Genomic DNA, 20,972 nt, shown 5'->3' with positions numbered 1-20,972 from the left:
ATTTGAATGAATATTGTTTCAAATGTTTCACACACAGTGGTTTGCTGTGGAAAGATTTGTAGTACATTAGACAAATCTGAAGTTGGAGTTTAAAAGCTTAGGCTTTGTTTTGAACACAACATACAATTTCTCTGTGATTGTTTCTTCATCTTTCAAATGAGATTACAGTGAAGATTAAATGAGATAACTAAATGAAACTACTGTGTAAAGTGACAAAATAATGTAATCTTAGCAGCACCTTATTTAATCTGTGCAACAACTCTGTGAAGTGAGTAGAGCTCAGCTTCAGTCATTTCTCTGCCATTTATTAACTAAGATCGTTGGGAAAGCTATCCATCTCTTCAGCTGTAAAATGATGAGGATCATACCTATTTTATGGGGCTGCTTTTAGGTTCAAATTACAGGCAAGCACTTTGTTAACAGTAAAGCATTACACTAATCGGTTTTACCATTTTCCAATCACACATGAAATTGATGCAATCAGAATTCTGTAGATTATTTAAATCTTCTGTTCATTAACATGTGATATGCAGTTCAAGTTAAATATCAGGTGAATCACCAAAACACATACATACTCACCACCCTATCCAAACCTACAAGCCTCCCAGTTTGTCTTCACTATTTTGGTTAAATTGTTATAAATTCCTAGATGAAAATTTCACTTATCCAAATGAAATAAAAAATATAAAACTCACACCTGTAGTCTCAACATTTTGGGAGGCCGAGGCAGGTGGATCACTTGAGGCCAGGAGTTCAAGACCAGTCTGATCAACATGGTGAAACCCTGTCTCTACTAAAAATATAAAAATTAGCCAGGCGTGGTGGCATGTGCCTGTTGTCCCAGCTACTCGGGAGGCTGAGGCACAAGGATCACTTGAATGTGAGAGATGGTGGTTGTAGTGACCTGAGATCATGCCACTACACTCCAGCCTGTGAAACAGCATGAGATCATGACTCAACAAGAAAAAAGAAAAAAGAAAAAAAAAAAAAAATATATATATATATATGTATAGCAATGTAAGTTATTTGAGAAATTTGGTATGAACAGTCTTCCCTGTGAGCACAGATCACAAAATCATAAATCAAGCAGACAAGTAAGTAGTAGTCACTTATATGCTTACACTTGTAACTTAAAGAAAGGAATTATGAAAGCATATGACAAAGGCTAATTTTAAGATGTCCTAATTTAAACTGCTTTCTAAAAGTATGTCTACCATTTTACCTGTTACGTAAATAATTTAGACCCATGTTTATAAATTAATGTCCAAATCCACTTAAAAGTTTTGTAATGCAGATCACCCAAAACAACAGAGTAAGAATCCTAGCCTATTAAAAAAGCAACACCACCTACATATAATGAAATATTAATACCATCTATGTAACCAAAGTTACACAGTGAATTTGGGCCATCCAACACTTTGGTAAAGTGTTGAATTCATCAAATGAATGTGTAATCATTTATTTACTAATGCCAATATACTTTAGAATAAGGTAATCTGAAGTAGAAGAGACAGAGCTTAGAATTTTTAAAATTTATCTCTTGTTATAAAGCAATGGACTTAAATAAATAAATAAATTAGAAGAACCAGTCATTCAAATCACCAGAGTATTTGATTGAAATGTCACAAACTCTAACTTTCTGATACCTATTCTCCCAAAAATGTGTAACCTCCTGTCGATAGGAACAACCCACTGCAGGGATGTTTCTCGTGGAAAAAGGAAATTTCTTTTGCATTGCTTTCAGACCTAACTGGTTACAAGAAAAACCAAAGGCCATTGCACAATGCTGAAGTACTTTTTTCAAATTAAAAAATCTGAAAGTTGCTCTTAAAATCAATCATTTATTTTAAAATATGGATGAAGGAGAAAGCACAGATTTTCATAAACTGAATTCTTTTCTATGATCTACACACTTCCCAATAAGAAAATCATAAGTAAACAAGTGTTATTATCAATATTTTTACAAAAGATGGCATTCTTAGAATTTTTTATTGGCTAGAAGGTTTGCACAAACTAATCTGCCATGAATTTTAAAATATGGGTGAATAAATTACATTGCAAAAAAAATGAGATTAGAGAGAAGTGGCAAGGAAGAATCTTATGTAAAACACAGAAAACATACAAAACATTTTTAAAACACATAAAAACATATAAAAACAGAACTTGTACCTCAGATGATACTGGAGATTGTGGTGACATGTTAGCATTATCATTGTCTTGCTAAAACATAAAAATAAAAAGATGAACGATGAAATTACAATACAAATGATGATTTAAACATATAAAAGGAAAATAAAAATTGTTCTGATCAAATAGTAAAGGAAGAATCTGGAATATACCATCCAGCACACTGACACTCTGCATGTGGTCTGTGAAACAGCAGCATAGGGATCCTCTGGGAGTTTAGGAATGCAGAATCTCAGGCCTCACCCAAGACCTAACTAATCAGAATCTACATTTCAATGAGACCCTTAGAGTGACTTGAAATACAGTACTTTAAAGTTTGAAAAATATTATCTAAATATAAGAGCAGTGATGTGTTATAAATCTGAGACATGTAAATGAAGGCATGCAAAATCTCTACTACCCCAAATAACTTTCATCTGAAAATTTACATGTATCTAATATGGACTTATTGATAATTACAAAGAATTTAATTTAATAAAACATTAAATGGTCCATGATTTTTAAATGACTATTCTACTGCCAACTAATTATGAAAATTTTGACATTTAACTTTGAATATGCACTCCACATAGAACATTTATTCATTCATTCAACAAATGATTATTGGCTACCTACTATATGTCAGACACTATGCTAGACACTGAGAGTATTGAAATTTAGTAAAATATCACCCACTCAAGGACGTTTCAGTTGAGGAGGAAAATAGACTCACATATACAGATAATACAACACTCTCGGTATAATACAGAACTATGTATGGCATATTATGAGGCACAGATAAGGGGCACTTGGGGGAATGAGGAAGATGGCGGAGAAAGACAAGTTTCCTGAGAAAGTATAAATTCAGTAAAAAAACTGAGTGTTTACCAGAAAAAGAAAGAAGGGAACAATAAGATGAGAGGAGAAGAACCAAAGCATGGAAGCAATAAATGTAAAGATGACTGCAGAAAACCTCTGAGTAGTTTTGTATTGCTGAAGGGTAAGGTGAAAGAAGAGCAAGTTTTGAATTAAGGTTGATATGGCAAGCAGAGGCTTGATAAAGGAGGATCTAGAATTTATCTTCTGAGTTGTGGGGAGAAATAAAAGGTTTCTAAGCAAGGGAATGGCCTGATTGTATCTGTGTTCTTTGAAACGACCACTCTGGCTACAGTGAGAATGGACTAGGGAAAGGGAGAAGGGAAAGGAAGCTATTGCAGTAGTACAGGCAAGAAATGGATAAGGGCCTCTGCCAGAGCAGAAACAGTAGAAATAAAAGGGAAATGGATGCAGAATATTTTAGTACAAATAAATAAACCAACAGTAAGTCTTGGCTACTGATTAGATATTGTGAAGCAGGCAAGAGAAAAGCAGGTATGAGGAAATAAAGAAAATGAAATGTTTTCTGTCAAAGGCAGATGGCAAATATTTTAGGCTTTGTGACAACTACAGTAGTTCCCCATAATCCATGAGGAACATGTTCCAAGAATCTCAGTGAATGCCTGAAACTGCAGATAGTACCAAACCCTATATAATATATGTGCTATGTTTTTTCCTATACATACATACCTATGATAAAGTTTAATTTATAAGTCAGGTATGATATTAACATCAATAATTAATAATAAAATAGAACAATTATAACAATGTACTATAATAAAAGTTATGTAAATGTGGTTTCTCTCTAAGTATCTTATTGTACTGTACTCACCTAATTTTGGACTATGGTAGACCACAGGTAACTAAAACCTTAGAAAGTGAAATGGAGAATAAAGGAGGACTACTGTACTCAAAGTCTGCCACTGTAATGCAAAAGTAGCCATAGGCAAATGAGTATGACTGTTTTCTGATCAAATTTTACTTACAATCACATACAGTAGGCCAAATTTAGCCTCTGGGTCATAATTTGCCAGCCCCTGCTACAGCTGGATGATGGAAGATGATTCCATTAACTCAGTAGTTCTCAACCTTGGCTGGACATTAAACTCATATCGGAAACATTAAAAACTTCATTGCTCAGTCCATACCACATCATACCACATGCCAATTAAATTATAACACCTAGGGAGTGTGACCCAGGCGGCAGTGTTCTCTAAAGCTCACCTGGTAATTTTAGTGTACAGCCAAAGTTGAGAGCCACTGCACAAACTATTGCATATTAGTGAAAAAGTGGGTTTTGAAGCAAAAATTTTTAAAACTCAGTTTTGAACATATTTAGTCCTAGTGCGTTTAAGAGATATATCCAGCAGAAATTCTAAGCAGGTAGAAAAGACAGATAAAAGATTGCAAGGGTCTGAAACTCAGGGGAGAGGTCTGTACTAGAGACAAATCTGAGAGGCTTCAGCAGGTACACAGGTGTTATTCACTGAAGCCTTGAGAGCTGGTGAAGAAACGCTAGAGACCACACAGTGGGCCATTCTCTGGGAATAATATCTAAAGGGTAAGCTAGGATCTTGTGGAGCTGGTGCAATGGAAACCTGGCGCGGGGGTACAAGAACTGATTGTGTTCATGCACAGGTAAATATTACCAAACATACCCATATAATACATGTAATTCAGGCTTGATCTTAAATACTAACAGTGAAAATAGACCAGCTATAGCCATAACTGACTTTTATTAATCCCAGTAAATACTACCGGAGAGGCCATGGAGAGAAATCAGCATCTGAGCTGGGGGCAGACCAATCATCTGGCTCTATTCATTATTTTTCCCTGTGTGATTCTATATCCTAAAACTAAAGGCATTTTCAGAAGCCCTGCTAAGTACTCAACATGAAATTAAGTTTCAATCTCTCCAACCAAAAATACACAAAATTTAAGTATTTATGGTGATGAGAATATATCTTTTCAACAACGACAGGTTGCTGCATAGTTTGCACTGGTGCAGTAGAAAGGTTTATGGTAATGCACAAACTGTAGAAGTCTAATTTTAAATTTTAAAATAGTATGCATAATTTATGGAAGGAGTTCCTAAACAAAGTTCCTAAAAAAGAATCTCAATTGACAGCCAGGTTGATTTACAAAGATAAAATATGTGAAAGACAACACACTTACACTCATGGATTACAGGTCTAAGATGAATAATGATAAAATTCTAATGCTGAATTATTAGTAATTCCATTCTAAAGGACATATGGAAATTAAATGATTAAATTAATAATTGTATGATGATACACAGATGTTTTTATTGTTGGAAAAAACCCATGCATTAAATCAATAACAAACTGAAAAATTGATTGCATTTTATCCTCACTGAGCCAACTTCATATGATAATTAAACATTTCCTATAACTATTAATATTAACCTCTTTTCTTACCTCATCATTTTCATTGCCACTTGAACTCTTCCTCATTGATTTATACTGAAAAAAATTTAAAACACATAATTTATTTTCCTTTGAACATATAAATTCTCTAGTAAATTATGTACAAGGTTCTTTCATGTTTTGGTAGCTTTATTAAATTACCTGATATCAAATTTAAGTATATAACAAGTGTAAAAATCGTCCTACCACTGATAACTAACAAATATAATGCTCTCCATGTGCAAGGCATTGTTATAAGTACTTTACACAGATCAAGTAACATTTCTTTCCTAAGCCAAACTATTTCCCATTCATTAAGGTGTGCAATCTGAGAGCTGTCTTAAAGTTTTCCTTTTCCTTAATTCAGTATATCCAATATGTCATCAAGTCAATTCTTTTTGTAATCTCTTTCAGACTTACCTCTTCGGAATTCTCACAACTACCACCCTTTTCCAGGCCCTTGTTATCTTACACCTGGTCTATAATCTCACCATTCTAAGATGTCATCTATTATTAAGACACCTACTGCTTTCAGGTTAAAAAACACTATATTAAATGTATCTATTAATTGTTTAATAATTATAATAATGATGAAAGTTAACGCTTGTATTAGTGCTTGCTATATGCCAGGCACTGAGTTAAATGTCTTTACATGTATTTACCCATTTAATCTTCTTAACAACCCTACTACATAAGAACTATGTTTATATGTGAAAAAATACTTTTTAGGATCAAGAAAATACAATATGACAATCACTGGAATTCTTACTTCTGATTCCTCTTCACTGCAAATGATCCTGCAAATCAGTGGCAGATTAACCTTCCATTTACAACTCGTGGCTGTGCTGTTGAAAAACCTACTAATTTTCGGATTATGTCCAAACTTCTTTGCCTGGCATTCAAGGTATTTAATGGTCCCCTTTACATATGCAGCATTATCTTCCATAACCCTTGAAAAAATAGATAACTGACCTGATACCACAAACTGGGGGGTGAGCTGTATTAGGGATAATAAATACAAGACATATTGTTCCTCCACTATGTCTCCTATGACAACTATCACTAATCTAGCAGCATGCTCTTTCCAGGTGATCTCATACAGAACCTCAATATGCCTTAAACCCAGTGTGCCAGAAAGCCACTGAATGAAATTGGCATGTGTGAAAAAATCCTATTTATCAGGCAAGACAATCACTGAAGTCACTTATTTTTTGTTTTAATCTATATGTCAATGAAACAGTGATATTTGAGTGAATATGGTAATATTTATAAAGTGGTTCCTCTGTGGCAAGCGTAATTCTAAGAACTTTTATTATTAAATAATTCAATAGTTATAACAATCACATGAAGGAAAGTACAGGCACATCTCATCTTATTGAGTTTTGCTTTACTGCACTTCACAGATACAATATTTTTCTTTTTACAAACTGAGGGTTTGTGGACACCTGAGGGTGGCCACCGAGCAGACCAGATTCTGCTCTCTCAAAAGCCTTACTCCACTTCTTTAGCAACCACATCCAACAAACCCAACATGGCTGGGATTGAGAAATCTGATAAGTCAAAACTGAAGAAGATTAAAAACAGAAGAAAAAAAATCCACTGCCTTCCAAAGAAATGACCAAACAGGAGAAGCAAGCAGGCGAATCATAATGAGGTATACATAATGAAAATGAACTGTATATTGCACAAGCATTGTCTTCTTATTTTACTTCTTTTGGCTGATTAACTTTGTAAGAAACAAAGAGGCTGGATCAAGTTTAAATTACTGTACTGCTCCTCTCACATCAAAGAATCAAGAGCTACTGAAAATGAAGACCGCTCCTGCCTCTCCCATCTGCCTGGCCGGCTTGCAGATAAGGAAAAGAATTTGAATGTTGGCGAAGCAGGGTGGAATGATAGTGAAAGCTAGAGTAAAACCAAGCTGGCCCAAGGTCTCTGGAAAGCTACAAAATTCAGTTTAATTAGAGTATCAATTTCTTTGCTCCAGTGATTTTATTTATTGAGATACATAATTTTTTATATGTGCAAATACAAAGTTTCAAAATCTGCAGAAAAAGTTTGAAATATTGTGAAAATTCCCAAAATTTGACAGACAGGAAGTGAGTATGTGCTATTGGAAAAATTGTACTAATAGACTTGCTTGATACAGGGTTGCCACAAACTTTTTCATTATTATCATATCTGTTATGGTGATCTGTGATCAGTGATCTTTGATGTTACTATTGCAATTTTTAAGGGGTGACTCAAACAACACCCATATAAGAAAGCAAACTTAATCAATGCATGTTGTGTGTGTTCTGACTGGTCCACTAACAAGTCCCTATCTCTTATTCCCTGACACACAACAATATGGTAATTAGGCCAATTAATAATCCCACAGTAGCCTCTAAGTGTTCAAGTGAAAGGAAGAATATGTCTTTCACTTTAAATAAAAACCTTGAAATGATTAAGGTTAGTGAGGAAGACAAGTAGAAAGCAGAGATAGGGTGAAGCTAGGCCTCTTGTTCCAATTAACTAAGCTGTGAATACAAACAATTGTTGAAGAAAATTAAAAGTGCTACTCATTCCAGTGAACATAACAAAAATAAGAAAGTAAAACAGCCTTATTGCTGATATGGACAAAGTTTGAGTGGTCTGGATAGAATAGCAAACCAGCCACAACATTCCCTTTAAGACAAAGCCGAGTCCAGATCAAGGCCCTAATTCTCTTCAATCCTATGAAGTCAAGGTGACGAAGCTTCAGAAGAAAAGTTGGAAGCTGCAGAGGTTGGTTCATGAGATTGAAGGAAAGAAGCTGACTGTGTAACATAAAAGTGCAAGGTGAAGTAGCAAGTGCTGATGTAGAAGCTGAAGCAAGTTATACAGAAGATCTACCTAGCTAAGACAATTGATGAAGGTGCCTACAGTAAACAACAAATCTATGTAGACGAAACAGCCTTCTATTGGAAGAATATGACATCTAGGACTATTGTATAGGGAGAAGTCAATGCCTGATTCAAAGCTTCAAAGCTTCAAAGAACAGGCTGACTCTTGTTAAGGGCTAATGCAGCTGCTGACTCTAAACTGAAGCCAATGTTCATTTAACCATTCCAAAAATCCTAGGGCCCTTAAGAATTATGCTAAGTCTATTCTTCCTGTGTTTTCTAAATAGAACCACAAAGCCTGGATGACAGCACATCTTTTTACAGCATGGTTTACTGAATGTGTTAAGCCCACTATCAAGCTCAGAAAAAGATTCCTTTCAAAACATTACTACTTATTTACAATGAGTCTGGTCAACCAAGAGTTCTGATGAAGATGTTCAAAGAGATCAATGCTGTTTTCATGCATAACATCCATGCTATAGTCCATGGATCAAGGAGTAATACCAACTTTCAAGTCTTACTATTTAAGTAATAACATATAAAGCTATTGTGGCCATAGATAGTGATTCTTCTGATGGGCCTTAGCAAAATAAACTGAAAACCTCTGCAAATGATTCATCATTCTAGATGCCGTTAAGAACATTTGTGATTTATGGGAGGAGGTCAAAATATCAACATTAACAAGAGTTTGGAAGAAATTCATTGCAATCTTCATGGATGATTTTGAAGGGCTCAAGACATCAGTGGAGGAAGTAACTGTAGATGAGGTGGAAACAGCAGGAGAACTAGAAGTAGAGCTTTTTTTTTTTTTTTTTTTTTTTTGAAACACGGTCTCACTTTGTCTCCCCGGCTAGAGTACAGTGGTATGATCTCAGCTCACTGCAGCCTTGACCTCCTGGGCTCTAACGATCCTCTTGCCTCTAACCCCCTCAAGTAGATGGGGCTACAAAAAGAATTTTGAAAACTACACAAACGAATGGAAATTAAACAATATGCCCTGAATGACCAGTGGGTCAATGAAGAAATTAAGAAGGAAATTGAAAAATTTCTTAAAACAAATGATAATAGAAATACAACATACCAAAACCTATGGGATACAGCAAAACCATTATTAAGAGGAAAATTTATAGCTATAAATGCCTACATCAAAAAAAAAGAAAAACCTCAAATAAATAACATAATGATTCATCTTAGAAAACCAGAAAAAGAGCTAACCAAACCCAAAGTTAGTAAAAGAAAAGAAACAGCCAGGTGTCATGGCTCACACCTGTAATCCCAACACTTTGAGTGAGTGAGGTGGGCAGATCACTTGAGCCAAGGAGCTCAAGACCAGTCTGGGCAACATGGCAAAACCCCATCTCTACAAAAAATACAAAAATTAGCTAGGTGTGGTGGTGCCTGTAGTCCCAGCTACTAGGAAGGCTGAGAGATGTAAGGATGACTTGACCCTGGGAAGTCAAGGCTGCAAACAAACAAACAAAAACAAAAGAAATAATAAAGATCAGAGCAGAAATAAATTTGAAATGAACAAAACAAAATATAAAAGATCAATGAAACAAAAAAATGGTTTATTGAGATGATAAACAAAATTGACAAACCTTTAGTCAGATTAAGAAAAAAAAGGGAAAAGAGACAAATAAATAAAATCAGAGATAGAAAAGGAGACATTACAACTGATACCTTAGAAATTCGAAGGATCACTACTGGCTACTATGAGCAACTATGTGCCAATAAATTGGAAAACTTAGAGGAGAAGGACAAATTCCTAGACATGTAAAACCTAGCAAGATTGGATCACGAAGAAATCCAAAACCTGAATAGACCAATAACAAGCAATGAGATTAAATATGTAATAAATAGTCTCCCAGTAAAGAAAAGCGTGGAACCTGATGGCTTCACTGCTGAATTCTACCAAAAACTTAAGAAAAACTAATACCAATCCTACTCAAAGTATTCCAAAAAATTTGAAGAGGAGGGAATACTGCCAAACTGATTCTACAAGGCCAGTATTACCTAATACTAAAACCAGACAAAGACACATCCAAAATAGAAACTATAGGCCAAAATATCTGATAAATATGGATACAAAAATCTTCAACAAAATAGTAGCAAACTGAATTCAACAACATATTAAAAAGACCATTCATCGTGACCAAGTGGTATTTATGGGAGGAGGTCAAAATTCCAGGGATGCAAGTATGGTTCAACATATGCAAATCAATTATTGTTATACATCATATCAACAGAATAAAGGACAAAAGCCATATGACCATTCCAAATGATCCTGGACAAACATTTGATAAAATCCAACATTCCTTCACAATAAAAACTCTCTGATATTGTTTGTCTGTGTCCCCACCCAAATCTCATCTTAAGTTGTAACTCACACAATTCCCATGTGTCATGGGGGATACCAGTGAGAGATACCAGTGGGAGGTAATTGAATCATGGGGGCAGGTCTTTCTCATGTTGTTCTTGTGATAGTGAATAAGTCTCACAAGACCTGATAGCTTTAAAAAGAGGAGTTTCCCTGCACAAGCTCTCTTCTCTTGTCTGCCACCACATGAGACATGCCTTTCACCTTCCACCATGATTGTGAGGCCTCCTCAGCCACGTGGAACTGTCAGTCCAATAAACCTCTTTATTTTGTAAATTGCCCAGTCTTGGGTATGTCTTTATCAGCAGCATGAAAATGGACTAATATACTCTCAAAAAATGGGGTATAGAAGAAATATATCTCAACATAATAAAAGCCAAAACTCATAGCCTTTCCCCTAAGATCTAAAAGATGGCAGGGATGCACATTGTCACTACTATTATTCAAAATAGTACTGGAAGTCCTACTAGAGCAATCAGAAAAGAGAAATAAATAAAGGGCATCCAAATTGGAAAGGAAGAAGTCGAATTATCCTTGTTTGCAGATGATATAATCTTGTATTTGGAAAAAAACCTAGACTCCACCAAAAAAACCAATAGAACTGATAAACAAATTATGTAAAATTGCAGGATACAAAATCAACATAGAAAAGTCAGTAGCATTTCTACATGCCAACAGTGAACAAGCTAAAAAAGAAATTTAAAAAGTAATCCCATTTACAATACTCACAAATAAAATTAAATACCTAGGAATTAACCAAACAAGTAAAAGATCTCTACAATGAAAACTATAAAACACTGCTGGAAGAAATTGAAGAGGACACACAAATATGTAAACATATTCCAGATTCATGGATTGGAAGAAACAATGTTGTTCAAATGTCCATACTACTCAGAGCAATCTACAGATTCAATGCAATCCCTATCAAAATACCAATGGCATTAATCACAGACATAGAAAAATCAAGCCTAAAATTTAGACAAAACCGCAGAAGACCAAGAATGGCCAAAGCTATTCTGAGAATAAGGAACAAAACTGGAGGAATCACATTACCTGACTTCAAATTATACTACAGATCTGTAGTAACCAAAACATTATGGTACTGGCATTAAAACAGAAACACAGACCAATGGGACAGAACAGAGAACCCAGGAACAACACCACACACCTACAGTGAACTCATTTTCAACAAAGGTGCAAGAACATACACTGGGGAAAAGACAATCTCTTTAGCAAATGATGCTGGGAAACTGGATATCCATATGCAGAGAAATGAAACTAGACCCCTATCTGTTACCATATACAAAAATCAAATCAAAATGGATTAAGGATTTAAATCTAAGACTTCAATCTATAAAACTACTATAAGAAAACATTGGGGGAAATCTCCAAGACACTGGTCTGGGCAAAAATTTCTTGAGCAATACCCCATAAGCGCAGGCAACCAAAGCAAACACGGAGAAATGGGATCACGTCAAGTTAAAAAGCTTCTGCACAGCAAAGGAAACAAGAAAGTGAAGGGACAACCCACAGAATAGGAGGAAATATCTGCAAACTACCCATCTAACATGGAATTAATAACCAGAATATAAGGAGCTCAAGAGATCTATAGGAAAAAATCTAATAACTGGATTAAAACATGAGCAAAAGATATGAATAGACATTTCTGAATAGAAGACATACAGATGGCAAAGTGACATACAAAAAGGTTTCAGCATCACTGATCATCAGAGAAATGCAAATCAAAATTATAATGAGATATCATCTCACCCCAGTTAAAGTGGCTTTTAACCAAAAGCCAGGCAACAACACACTGGTGAGGATGTGGAGAAAAAGAAACCCTCGTACACTGTTGTTGGGAATGTAAATTAGTAAAATCAATATGGACAACAGTTTGGAGGCTCCTCAGAAAACTAAAAATAGAGCTACCATACAATCCAGCAATCATGCTGCTGGGTATATAACCCAAAGAAAGGAAATCGGTATATCAAAGAGATATCTGCACTTCCATGTTTATTGCAACAGTATTCACAATAGCCAAGATTTGGAAGCAACCTAAGTGTCCATCAACAGAAGAATGGATAAAGAAAATGTGGTACACATACATGTTGGAGTATAATTCAGCCATAAAGAAGGAGAGTCTATCATTTGCAGCATGGACTGAAATGCAGGTCATGGTAAGTGAAATAAGCCAGGCATAGAAAGACAAACACCACATGTTCTCACTTATTTGTAGAATATAAAAATCAAAACAATTAAACTCATGAAGATAGAGAGTAGAAGGATGGTTACCAGAGGCTGGGGAAAAGTAGTAGGGAAGTAGAGGGTAGGTGAGGATGGTTAATGGGTACAAAAAAATAGAAAGAATAAATAAGACTTAGTATTTGACAGCGCAACGGGGTGACTATAGTCAATAATAATTTAATCAGGCCGGCACGGTGGCTCACGCCTGTAATTCCAGCACTTTGGGAGGCCGAAGAGGGTGCATTACAAGGTCAGGAGATCAAGACCATCCTGGCCAACGTGGTGAAACTGCATCTCTACTAAAAATGCAAAAAATTAGCTGGACATGGTGGTGTGTGCCTGTAATCCCTGTTACTCAAGAGGCAAAGGCAGGAGAATTGCCTCAACCAGGGTGTCGGAGGTTGCAGTGAGCCAAGATCACACTCCAGCCTATGCAACAGAGTGAGACTCCGTCTCAAAAAAAATAAATAAAATAAAATAATAATAATTTAATCATACATCTTAAAATAACTGAAAAACTATAATTTGATCATAACACAAATGATAAATACTTAAAATAATAGATACGCATTCTCCATGATGTGATTATTACACATAAACTAATAATAATAATTTAATCATAGATCTTAAAATAACTAAAAAAGTGTAATTTGATCATAACACAAATGATAAATGCTTAAAAGAACAGATACGCCATTCTCCATGTGATTATTACACATCGTATGCCTTTCAAAATATCTCATGTATCCCATAAATATATACATCTACTATGAACCCACAAAAATTAAAAATTTAAAATAAAAAAGATGTTTAATAAAATACTTTCTGACATAATGAATTTCACTGAAATATAGTTATTTTATTTTGGCTATAAGAACACTAAATTTTATATACTAAAATAGTAATCTATATACAATAGTGGCCTGAGAATTTTAAAAGAGTTGATGTAACTTTCCTACCATGATTTACTTACTAACTTAACCTGATCCAATTTGTCTTCTTGCTCACATAATTTAGCCAATATGTTGAAACAGTTTTACTTAATTTCAGGCCCTTCCCTGAAAAAAATACTATCCAAAACTAGCCTTGGAAACTAAGAAGAAATAGAGTTGGATTTCTTACACACACACACACACACACACACACACACACACAAACACATTCAATAAATACACTGAATAACCATGACAAATAATTTACCATGAGACAGAAACAAAGAAATCCTGTGCCTCAGTCATTTTTATGTATTAGGCTAAAGTTGCACAAAAGTTCTGTACATTTTATAACATAGCAAAACCTAAAAGAGCCACCACTGAACAAGCTCAGTGATAATCTGATACGAACCTCGAGTGTAGTGTATTTTACTGTTTAATGATCCAGATTAACATCAATAATACAACCTACCAATAGCCCTTTCAATTATCGGGAGATAGGTGACTAAGAGAAATTTCCTTTTTGGAGAAAGTCACTTCATAGAAGCTGCTGATGTTTTAGTCATGAAAATACTGACAATTCTGAATAATAGTGTTGATTTAATTTAGGAAATTGTATGTCAATTTTATATTTTCTTGACATCTTAGGAAAAAACTAGTGACATACTCATTTTACTATGTCCTAATACTGACATCTTTTGACGATTTAGGAGAACTACAGATCTCTTTAAAACTTCCCAGTGACTGAAGTTTATCTTTGCACCTACTCTATTACGGAAAAAATTAACATTTGTTGAATGATGATAATGTAATGTGCACTTCAAATATTATCTAATTTGATCTCCTTTAATAACTTTATAACTAATTTATAGATGGTATGTTTATTTTATAAAAAATAAAATACCAATGAATGATGCTATTAAACCAAATAATTATGTTTTTAAAATGCTCACTGTGGCCTCTAATAAGACATCTTGAAAGGTCCACTTAAGTTACTGTAAAATATTTTTTTAAAACAGTAAAAGTGGACCAGAAATGTCAGTCATCTCAGCACTTTGGGGGGCCTAGGTGGGAGAATCGCTTGAAGCCAGGAATTCAAGACCAGACTGGACAACATGGTAAGACCTCGTCTATATAAAAAATTAAAAATTTTGCAGGGCACTGGGGGAAATGCCTGTAGTTCTAGCTACTGGGGAGGCTGAGACAGGAGGATCACGTGAGCCCAGAGGATGGCCTGAGCCTAGGCATTTGAGGCTGCTGTGTGCTATGATCATGCCATTGCACTGCAGTCTGGGCAACAGAGAGAGACTCTGTCTCAAAAAAGAGAGAAAGAAAGAGAGAGAGAGAGAGAGAAAGAGAGAGAAAAATAAATTAAAAACCATTAAACTGTGTTTGACAGAGACTCTGTCTCAAAAAAGGAAGAAAAAAAAGAAAGAAAGATAAAAGAAAAGAAAAGAAAGAAAGAAAGAAAGAAGAAAGAAAGAAAGAAAGAAAGATGATAGATAGATAGATAGATAGATAGATAGATAGATAGATAGATTAAAAACCAGTAAAATTTTGTTTGTTTGACCATGTTTGCTCATTTGATATTAGGCTAAACACAGTAGATAAGGAGGCAACATAGCACAGGCTTTGGGTTCAAATCTCAACTTTGCTACTTATTACTAAAGTGACCTGAAGAATACTAGTTTGCATCTCTGTGCCTTAATTTCATCATCTGTAAAACAGAAATAATCATAACTATGCTCACTTCGTAGGATCGTTACAAAGATTAAATGAGTTGACCTTTGTAAAATCTTAGGACAGTGCCTGGCACATAGTAAGTGCTATGCAAGTGTTTTGACAAATAGTCAGAATTGGTATTGTTACTATGAGAAAGGAAAACTGGTTTTGTTATACTACGATATTGGTAGTATACTAGGAATTTGTATTGTTATACTACAATAAAGGAGATTGAATAAATATCAAACTTATTATTTTGAAATACTACTAAAATTATACCCATATCATCAATCATTCACTAAGTTTTATCAACAAGCAAATTTTATTCAGTGTCTTTGATCAAGGTCTGATGAACTAAAAAGGGAAACTTTAAAATAATGCTAGAATGTAAACACAAGTACAGATGTATAAAGGGTTGGGGTAAATAAATTTTCAGTGTTATTGACCAGGGAGGGTTCTACTTAGAATGTCCTTCCCCTTGTCCTCATGTCTTTTGTTTCTTCATTATCTCTCATATTGACCAAGTAATGTCAGACTCATTAAAAGGACTCAGTATATATTTGTTGAAGGCTTAAATTTATCACAGATTCACTAAGACATATAGCATTTTTGTTTTAGTCATATGATACAATTTCCAAATGTATGTTACGCACCTGCATATAGAAACAAATAAATGTGCGTACAGACCTATTTCTACCAGAGGAAAACAGAAAACATAATCCTATTTATTAGTGATATTAACTTGAAATGACCTACAATGTAGACTAGTACTATGTGTTTAGATAAAATTACTATTATCATCTAATAATAATTAGGCTTTGGGAAATACAAAAGATGTTCAAAGACAACAAAATTTGCTATTCATGGAGCAGAAGCTTGTTTGTACCCTTCATTTGAGTACAGAAATGAATTCTGGCTAGTATTGAAAATTATTCCGAATTCTAATGATTGGCTTCTAAAGACCTCAAACACAAATAGATAATAATATAATATTTACAAAGGTATACACAGTAAAATTTCATTAAAACTCTGTTAACTAGAAATTTGGGATAATTCAGATGATCTGAGCTTTTATTTTTGCTAAAAGACCCTCAAGCAATCTACTAAGGTAACAAGAAGAAAAAAATTAAAAAATCTGACCTCAAGCATTTTTAGAACTACATAAACAGCACTTATTTACATAGGAACAGTTAAATGATAATTGTAAATATCTGCCAACTATTTATTGAAACAAATCCAATGAAAGACTTTTCCTAGACAATTCTTTCAAAACATACTACATATTGCTACAACTAGCAGTGCAGCAAACATTCATCTATCTTGTAAAGTATTTGGTAAATCATAATTTATATTTATCTACTCAATAATTCTGAACTACTGAAGACTTATGGATATAATTAGATGGTATTACCACATACATGTGAGAAATCAAAATAACACATTTACTACATTTAACTAGAGAGTTACAGTCTACCTTATTGGCTCAAAACAAAACTGATAAAATAAAAACTAATAATTACAAAGTAAATTTAAAAACTTTAATATAGAGTACCTTGAAATAGTCTTTTCTAATCTGTTTACTCCGCCTCCTTTCTTCGCTCTGCCAGATTATAGGGTGAGATTCTGGCCACGGTTGTTCATCTATTTGATCCTTCTGATTTTCTAAGGGCTGTAAGGAGACAATTTCTGTTAAATAAATAAAAGAGAAAAAAATAAAGGATATAATAGTAATTTAATTTCTTCTTACCTGCCATGTGAGGGGTGATAATGGTGAATTAACTTCATCTGCTGAGACACTAAAAAATTAAAGACGCCTTAATACATTAAAATATTTAGAATAAATTCTTTAATATATATTATGAACATTATTATGTTTTCTTTAAAAAAAAATTGTAAATAATTTACCCATGTCTACACTTTGGCCTAATTACATAAAACTTAAAATCGACAGAAACATATTTAATTTTCTAATACCTCTTGCTCCACGGGAAACATCAAAATGGGTTTATTCTATGTATACTCTATGCATAGGTCTACTCTAAGGAATTCCTAGAGGCTAAAATAGTGAAATATCTAAAGACAGGATATTTATTATATTAAAATAATTAACAAAAACTAATAATTTCTTTTGTCTAAATGCCAAAGAGCTCAAGGGAATAATTCTTTTTGCCTACAGAATTACTGATTATGGGCCTCAACCTGTTCTTATTAACAAAACAGGGGCTATGAAGGAAATTATTTTCATCTAATTTTTTGTTATTGTTGAGATAAGACAGGCTATGCATTCTGTTCTTAGATGGCAATTTTGATCATGGAGTTCCTTTGGAAAATTATATAAACAAAATGTCCTCTGAAGCTGCTATAACTTAACACTATTGTGGAACTTCTGTATAGCACAATAACAAAAAAAAAAAAATTAGAGATAAGGAATCCAATTTTTAAAATTTATAGAACACGATTATCCAAAAGAAAAAGACAAAAAAATATATCACTACAAGAGGTAAGGTTACTAAAGAAAAACATGCAAAAGTTAATTGCTTTCCTACATATCAAATATGAGTTAAAAGACATTAGGAAAAACACTATTCATAAAAGGAAAGAAAAGTATAAAATACCTAGGAAGAAACTTAACTATACTTATACAAGATGTACATAAAAAAACTACAAATGTCTAGTAAGAGATTTGAATAACCAAAAGGTTTTTGGATAGGTTAAACTATTATTACAGGTATAACTTCTCTTTCAACTTAATTAATAACTGAAATGAACTGTAATAATAATTTTTTTAAACTCAAGAAGTATTTTTTCGTTTGTTTTATACATTTGACAAAGGAGTTTCAAAGTTAATTTGGAAGAATGGATAATCAGGAAGATAGAAGTTACATTAATAAAGGGGACTTCTCTACCCTCCCTTTCTACTAGCTCCAGAATCTACAGACTTTTCAATGGAAGAGGAGTACAGGATCACAAGTACTATAACTTCTGAAAAAATGACGTTTAAAATCATTGTGAAAGTAATGGCTTATATAACAAGTAGTAGAGAGACAATTGATCGACCACTTGTAAAATATACTCAGAAAGAAAGAACAAAAAAGGTGAAGGAGGAGTCACAGTGAGAAAAAGGTAAAGGAGGGAGGAAGAAAACTAGATTCCTTACCTGATACCAAATATCAAAATGAAAGGTTAAAAGATTTAAATATAAAGAAGAAATAAGAAAAGTATCAAAAAATACAGGCAGTAATTTTTAAAATACTGGAATAGAGAGAGACTATGGGAGAAACAATCAAAATGAAATACTAACAAACACGAACACATAGAATGTAGAAACTAGACTTTGCTCGCAACCAAGATAGATTAACAGTGACCAGATTTATATCCTAACTTAAAAAACTATAAGAATGGCAAAATATATAAAAGTATTCCTTCTATGACATTGAGTATCAGGCAAAAAATGACATTATCCTTTAGAGATGAGTAACAAGGTGAATTCTGAAACTGAGCCAAGTTGCTGAATGAAAACAGTTTCCAGCCCACAGCCTAGGAGGAAAAACCAAAGCATTCTATCAGGCCCAGAATTCAGGAGACAGAGCTGGAACTAGGGAGAAAAGGGCAGAGTGAGTTCACAGCACACAGCAACAAAGAAAAGGGCAATGCACAGTGAAAGGAAAGAGATCTACAGAGGCATCCCTCAAATTCTCATCTGAGTGTACTCATTATTGAACATGTATATGAGGAAACTACCCTAGGAAGAAGGATGAAATTATCCCCAACGATTAGAGGGAATAATTCCCAGATTCTCAGAGGACCAGGAGTAGTACCAATTCCCACCAGCTAGACTGGAAAACCTCATAATTCACAGAACATTCAGTAGAGAAAGGTCTTGCCTCATTAAGGGGACAAATTTTTTCCCAGACTAAAGCTGCACTGGTCACACATAAAAAAATTATAAAACCAAGTCCTAAAATATCAAATTATTTCCCAGTAATTTAACTGTATTCCAGAACAAAAGTCAAAAATATGTACAATAGTATTACAATATCCACACTCAAGAAGGTAAAGTACTCAATGTCTGCTATTCAATCAAAAATTCAACCAAGCAATGTTCAGGAAGCTAAAGGAAAAGACTAAACATGGTAAGTACAGACATAATCAAACTTCTAGAAATAAAAAAGTGCATCTGACATTAAGATAAACTGGGTGGAATTAACTACAGATTAGACATTTCACAAGAAATTACTAGTAAACACAAAAGCAAAGCAGAAAGACTAGCCAAAACCCAACACAGACAGAAAAATATTTAAGAATGAAAAGGCCATCAGCGTTCTGTGGCAAACTTCAAGTGGCCTAATATATGTACATATAATTGGAGTTCCATAATAAAAGAGATCAAATGATAGAAAATATATCTGAAGAAATAAGGGCCCCAAAACCTCAAATTTCATGAAAATAAACCTACAAATTCAAGAAGCTCAATGAACTCCAAAAGAAAGTAACATGAAGAAAACTACACCAAGATATATCATCATCAAATTACTTAAAACAAGTGATAAAGAAAAAATGTTACAAACACCCAGAGGAAAAAGGACACATTAGGCACAGTAAAACAAAGAATATTCTCACAGAGAACAATACAATCTAGAGGATAGTGAAGAAACCTCTTTAAGGTACTCAAAGAAAACTAAAATGTCAACCTAGAATTTTGTATGAGGCAAAATATCTTTCAAAAATGAAGGTGAGCTGGGCACGGTAGCTCATGTGTGTAATCCCAACACGTTGGGAGGCCAAAGAAGGAGGATTCCTTGAGGCTAAGAGTTCAAAACCAGCCAAGGCAACATAGTGAGACCCTGTCTCTACAAAAAAAAATTTTTTTAAGTTGGCTAGGTGTGATGATACATGACTGTAGTCGCAGCTACTTGGGAGGCTGAGAGGTGGAAGGATCGCTTGAGCCCAGGAAGCTGAAGCTGCAGTGAACTGTGATGGTGCCACTGCACTCTATCCTGGGAGAGGAGCAAGACGCTGTTTCTTTAAAAAAAAATGTTTAAGACTTTTTTAGACATTCAAAAGCTAAAAGCATTCAATCAACAGACTAGTAGTAAAATTATGTTAAAGTCTCTTTTAGGCAGGACGAAAATGATGTACATGTAAATACGAATCTATATACAAAAAAAAAGGGCACTGGAGATAGTAAATAAGGAATTTAACACATAAAAGCGTTATTCTAATTATTTAAATGTTCTTAAGAAATAATTGTTTAAAGCAAAAATAACTTGTTATGTTATATATAACAGATATATAAAAGTAAAATGTATGACAACACACTAAGGCTAAAAAGGAAGAAATGTAAGTATACTGTTGTAAGGTTCTT

The 20,972-nt window shown here is 34.0% G+C and overlaps 1 protein-coding gene and 1 non-coding gene across 6 annotated transcripts in view; both read right to left on the bottom strand.

The window, feature by feature from the left end:
- LRCH2 (leucine rich repeats and calponin homology domain containing 2) overlaps nt 1-20,972 on the bottom strand; it is a 118,526-nt gene that overhangs the window by 24,863 nt on the left and 72,691 nt on the right. For 3 of the 5 annotated variants that reach the window (XM_032250764.1, XM_032250766.1, XM_032250768.1), the window contains 4 exons: nt 17,355-17,403; nt 17,160-17,276; nt 5,481-5,525; nt 2,170-2,220 (listed from right to left, as the gene is read on the bottom strand). In XM_032250764.1, the coding sequence (XP_032106655.1) occupies nt 2,170-2,220; nt 5,481-5,525; nt 17,160-17,276; nt 17,355-17,403 (262 nt within the window). The remainder of the gene's footprint in view (nt 1-2,169; nt 2,221-5,480; nt 5,526-17,159; nt 17,277-17,354; nt 17,404-20,972) is intronic. The other 2 variants (XM_032250765.1, XM_032250767.1) reach the window with 1 other exon arrangement.
- Nucleotides 1,661-1,789, bottom strand: LOC116531965. The gene has a single exon (XR_004260661.1). It is a non-coding gene; the product is annotated as a small nucleolar RNA SNORA35 (small nucleolar RNA).

The sequence above is a fragment of the Sapajus apella genome, unplaced genomic scaffold (assembly GCF_009761245.1).
Source record: "Sapajus apella isolate SASKATOON/1434 unplaced genomic scaffold, GSC_monkey_1.0 scaffold73, whole genome shotgun sequence".
In the NCBI taxonomy this organism is placed as follows: domain Eukaryota; kingdom Metazoa; phylum Chordata; class Mammalia; order Primates; family Cebidae; genus Sapajus; species Sapajus apella.
Note: the sequence above shows the minus strand (reverse complement) of the source record. Positions and strands in the feature narration are given on the sequence as shown.